Source organism: Barbatula barbatula (genome assembly GCF_947034865.1).
Source record: "Barbatula barbatula genome assembly, chromosome: 14".
Classification (NCBI taxonomy): Eukaryota; Metazoa; Chordata; class Actinopteri; order Cypriniformes; family Nemacheilidae; genus Barbatula; species Barbatula barbatula.
This window is the reverse complement of record NC_136777.1, coordinates 4,879,066-4,884,915: the sequence shown is the minus strand read 5'-3', so window position 1 is coordinate 4,884,915 and position 5,850 is coordinate 4,879,066. Positions and strand designations below refer to the sequence as shown.

Sequence of the window (5,850 nt, the reverse complement as noted above, 5' to 3'; positions counted from 1 at the left end):
ATCTTTAGTCTCTTGTGACATCTTGTTGGATGAAGCTGGCACTACACAGACAGCCCCCCTGTGTTTTAGGTGGGGTTTGCAGGGCTGTTTCTAATAAATGGCAGATTTGAGAAAGTCAGCAGAGGTAAGGACTGGAAGTTAAATCACGCTGAACTGCATTTTTCATTCAGAACACTTTGCAAGTCGAACCCAAGCAAACAAAAGACCTACCTGGAAGACAAATCTAAGGATTTTTTGTATTCATTATTTTTACAGTTTTTTTATTTAGAAAAAAGAAGCAATACTGAGATCTGAGAACTACACAATGGCTCCTTTCTCTGAAGCACAAAGGTATGAAACATACATTATTAAAATGTATTATTGTCTGATTATAAAAACGGTTTAAATATGTCAATGAATAGCCTAGAATTGTATTAACCGAACTTTTAAAAGTGAAGAAATAACAGAAATGACTTTATAAATGTGTGTGTGGCAGATTTTCTCCTGTAAAGCTGTGCTGTGTGACTCTGGCTGTTTGGCTGTGTTTTGGTGGTGATATTGAAGCCTCTGTGCTCAACCTGAAGCGTTTCATTGGCTGTGCCGTGCGAGAATTCACATTTCTGGCATGTAAGCCAGGCTGCGGGGGGCTGCACATCACCACTGATGCCTGCTGGGGGCGCTGTGAGACCTGGGAAGTAAGACTTTTATATTAGCCCCTTAACTATATGTTCAGCACTATGAATTATGAATAAATAAATAAAACAGAAACAGAAAAACGGAGAGAGAAAGAGGAGAGACAGGGGGATGGACCGAAAAAACAAACTTTAGTTAACAAGTTAACTAACAAGTTTAAAAGTACGGACTAAGAAAAAACACTGAAATTTGTGATACATGATTGGTCATTCACCCTCTTCTCATCTGTCATAACTCCAGAAGCCCATTCTAGACCCTCCCTTCATCGAGTCATACCAGCGTGTGTGCACCTATAATGAGACCCGATTAGTGACGGTACAGCTGCCGAACTGCTCGGCCCAGGTGGACCCGTCCTACACCTATCCAGTGGCCCTCCGATGTGACTGCGGAGTCTGTCTCACCAGCACCACTGAATGCATCACTTCTGTCTAAAATCCAAGAGAAACCAACATCCACTATGTGTGTGAGAGATAGAGAGATTTACCTTCTTGTCATGCTTGTTTTCATTTCTGTCCTTTGTTTTGTCTGCATAAAGCAAAATGTCATTAAACTTCAGACAACACACCTGCAGACATCTGTCATAACCTGAAAAACAGAACAAATATTTTGCAGTTATATCCCAGAAGAAACCTTCATTGTTCACAGTTGTTTTTTATAGCTCAGGAGACTTAATAGTTCTCTGTTATGTAAGTATCACTGGCCCAGATATTCCAACTAAAGTCCCTTAATAATAATTTGGTACATGAAGAATTTGACGATTCAATTGGAAATTTCTGACTTTTGATTGAAGACTACAAACCCACACGCTTATTGGATTTTCAAGCATTCATAAATAAATAATGCAACATGCAATCGGGTGTGTGCGGTACAAAACTCCCCTGTAAATGTCCACAATGCATGCTGGGTAATGTAAACCTGCCTTGTTTCAATAGTATTTGTTTATCTACACCAGAGGCTCCTGTCATAAATAAACATTGCTATTTTCCTCTTGAAAATTATCTGTGTGTATACTGTATCAGTTGATGTGTTTTTCAGACTTGTAAGTACTGTAAATGGCAGAGGCTTATGTTTTGTGACTATGACACATGAGCCCATATGTACAGTATGAGTGAGTAATACAATAACGGACAAAGACAATCTCTTTTTTAGATCTATTCTAACGGGTGTATCAGTAGGGTGTCCAACCTGCAGGGTCCCTATGTTTTTCTCTAAATGTCATTAACGAACATACATGTAGCATCTCCCCTTTCTCTCTTTCGCACACCAGCATGCGCACACACACATAAACACACACTTTTGTCCTTTAACAGTGAATATAATCAAACCCAGACACATTTATACTGACCCTGGCTTAAATACTGTCAAAAAGCTTGGTACCTATGAGTTATGTGGTTCAGTGGTTCTCAAACTGGGGGCCACAGCTAGGGGGATTTATCATAAATGAAGTATAGAAATGTATCATAAATTTTATCCAATCAAACATCAGAAAAATAAGGCCATCAAAAAAAGAGAACTGATGTTCCACGATTGTATAACTGAATATGTTTTAATTAAAATAAGAAGTTTACGATTATAAGTCTGTATGGGGGGCTGCATAGGGGACCTCACAACAAAAAAAGTTTGAGAACCACTGATCTAGTATCGATTTCTGTATTTTAAGTTATGAGATGTATTTAAATGCATTTACTTATTGATTTTACTGACCTGATCAACATGTCATCTATTATATAGGAAGGTATTGAATTGCACATGTCTGGCCTTCATCAGGGGAGGAGATCAATGCGCGAGAAGCAGCCGCCCATTTGCTCTTTTATATGCACACATACAGATCCAACATATGTGAAAATGATATTTTCATCATCAATGTGCTGCAGAATGAATGCTAATTTGTCTGGTCCTGGGTCACATATGCCAGCAGCAGTCCCTGCATGATAAACGATTGAAAATCTTCCTAATGTGAAAATGATGGAAAAAACATTTTCCTCTCCCGCTCCAGCATCATCAATGGCAGCAGACAAACATGGTTATTACCTATAGCCCATTATCACCCTGAGAACAGTCTGTTACATATGCTGCAGAGGTCAAATTCGTGCTTAGATACAGAATTACCTCCATTTAGCGCCAACAGTTAATTTTCATTATTTTCCATAATCACAAATATTAGTTTAATTTTAAAATAGACTTCTAGGAAACTCAGGTGCTTTATTTATATTTATATGGCAAATCTATAATCATAAAATGTATAGTTCCCATTCTGGATGCTATACAACAACAATACAACATTTTAGCTCGCAATACAGAACTGCTAAGTCTATTTTCAGTGGCCTTAATCTCTGACCTCACCAGATCAATTTACCAGGTTTTGACCCCTGATAATTCTGATGCCCAGAGTTCGCCTGGTGTTGCTCAGATTGATAGACGTTGTTCATGATGGTTCTGTTGCTACGGTAATGTTTACCAGCATTCTCTGAAATGTCAAACTCCCCCAAATCTTTGTCCTAGATTGATAACCAAAATAACCCCTTCGTCAAATCACTTCTATTCAATTACAGGTACTGTCAAACAGAAAAGCTCTAAATATGGCACAATAAATATGGCCCAATTCCTTTAACCAAATAAGCTTCTATAAATTAACAAAAACATATATTTATGGGAGACAATCGTCTTACACAACACCATATAATTAGTTTAAACTTTTAGTTTAAATATTTTTAAACCCTTAAATATCTTGTAGAACTTTTCAAATAACCAAATTACAGCACTGACTGGACAAATAAAAAAACAATTATCATAGTTCACTTATAGGTTCTACAAAGGTGCATGCATTTCCCTCTCTTTGACGAAACCTCTAGGCTAAAGGGGTATTGGTTCCTTCTGAAATGCTTACTCTCTAACAAATATGGTGATACCTAATATTGTAATAAGCTTTTGGGCAACAGCCACACTGTGCTATTAATAAAAGTCAATCTAGACTAAATACCAGTGTTTAATCAAGCTTGAAATTAAGAACGATCCTTTTAGGATCTAATGACCTTCTATATGACAGAACCAACACTGCAGGGGTTACACACACATACAGATCTTTAAAGCAACTATATGTTTGTTCCTGTTGTAGACTTAAACTCTCAAAATTTATTTTTTTAAAGCATTTACTGTTATACATTTTGCAGACGCTATAACCTAAAAGCAAGTTCCAATGCATAAAAAATATAACACAAAGCTCTTCTTATTCAGCTGTTTATACTGTATATTTCCATATTATTTATAGACAGTTGGCCCTTACAATTTTAGCTACCTCAGTACACAGGCACACAAGGTGCTAGGCTCTGACATGCTTCAAATATGTGCTACTGAGTTTAACTTGTAACAAAAAAATTTAAGAATGCTACGGCCTTGATTCAAAGCTGCAGTACAGTTACCTGTAAAAAATACTTGTGGCAAGACCTTCAGATGTCTTTATCTCACAAAATCAACAGATCCGCATTAGTGAAGAGCTGCAGTTTCATCTCTCTAAAACCTGAAACAGACATGACAAAATAAATTATTTCCAACACAAAAGAACAGCTGTTTATCGGTATCAACGGGAGTTCTGAAATCCTGAGGACGGTTTTAAAAGAGTGAGAAAGTTCTAAGCTTGAATTTAAAAATAGAAGCGTTCTAACCAATTTCTGTGATCTCTGGGAAGTTTGTACAAGGACTGAAAACTTCCTCTTCACTTCTGTGATACTGGCGATCAGCAGCTTGGCCTGTCAAGTCACATTGATGTAAATATGAAGGTTACACAATCTAAAAGTCAGACAAACCTTGTTCTGTTCCTGGCTCTTTGTAGCACCTGTCACTCTGCATGTTCTTCCAAAGAATCTCATTGTTAGTGAAGTTCATTGGTCCATGATCATTTTAAGACTTTTGTTTTAAAAGTAAAAATGGCACAAACTCAGTGCATCCTTCATATACATCTGAGCAAGGGTCTAACTTTGGTTTGAGAAGTGGGGGGGACACAAAACAGGGGAAATATTCTTTTGATTTGAATCCTATCAAAAACTCAAAATACCTTTTTTCTGGCGTAGTTTTTTAATTGTTTAAATTGATTAAACCAAAAGGTGTTGTAGAGCAAAAGTTGATATTCATGAAGGGGGAAAATGCGACTATTGACAATGGAACGGAGGAAACCAAGGCTTGTAAACCTGAATCTGCAGTCGGAAGGAGCCAAGCCATATGACTAAAATGCTTAAAGAGGTTTAACATAGCCAATCTAAAGAATGACCAGGGATGCCCAGGTTTCTGTCAAGCATTGTCATAAACACTAACTGCTCTTAAAAGAACGGGTCCTAATTAAACAAAATAAATAAATAACGGGTTACAAGTTTCCATTAGATGTCCATTATAAGGATACAGCTTAACATAGACTCCTGAAACAACGACCAGATAAAAAGCAATTTCTATTAAATTCAAATGAAGACCACGTGATTGAAAACAATCTTTCGGTGATCTGTTTTTAGAGTGTGCACACGACTTTCTGTGTCCTGCTCGGCGATGAAGCGTGCAGTTAAAAAATCATTACAAATTAATTTGAAAGTGAGGGGTTCACCAACAGGATTTTGAAAAGTGGGGGGAAATGTTTACTTTCCCCAGTGGAAATGATGCCCTTGCATCCGAGGACAAAATATAATGTCATTATTATTTACTATTTTTATTACAGTTGCATATAATACAGTCATTCAAAACCACAGGGAGATACACAGTGGTGAAACCAATAGTAAAATATAAAATTTAGCAAAATCTGAGTGGAAAATAAATGAAGAGAATAATCATGATCCCTTCAAAATAAATGCTGACATTTTGAAAAGGTAAAATGTACCATCAGACAGACATAAAAACACAGACCAACAAATATTGTGGTTATCAAGAGTTCCCAAAATATGATGTCAATGTGAACAGAAAGACCAGAAGTATTATTTGTAAATGTGAAAATAATATAATACCAAAAGAAATATCAAGCAAAACATTTCAGGATTTTTGTTTGTTTTCTGGATCAGAGACATGTTGCACACTGTAAAAAGCAACTTTATGATTTACTTAATTTTTTGTGTACATCTGCCCAAGTTTTGCAGTTTATTTATTTATTTGCAGTTCATATTTAAAAAAATTATAAACAATTTTAGTTATTTTTTTGTGTCT

The 5,850-nt window shown here is 36.4% G+C and overlaps 1 protein-coding gene across 2 annotated transcripts; it reads left to right on the top strand.

Annotated features, from left to right (window-relative positions):
- gphb5 (glycoprotein hormone subunit beta 5) lies at window positions 1–1,801 on the top strand. Of its 2 annotated transcripts, XM_079472899.1 has the most exons (4): window positions 1–124; window positions 256–330; window positions 476–674; window positions 913–1,663. In XM_079472899.1, exons 2-4 carry the CDS (start codon window positions 305–307, stop codon window positions 1,102–1,104), a joined length of 417 nt encoding a protein of 138 aa, XP_079329025.1. In that variant the 5' UTR covers window positions 1–124; window positions 256–304; the 3' UTR covers window positions 1,105–1,663. The 2 variants fall into 2 exon arrangements, with proteins under 2 accessions (XP_079329025.1, XP_079329024.1); XM_079472898.1 differs by having other exon boundaries at window positions 15–330; window positions 913–1,801.
- The last annotated feature ends 4,049 nt before the right edge of the window (window positions 1,802–5,850 follow it).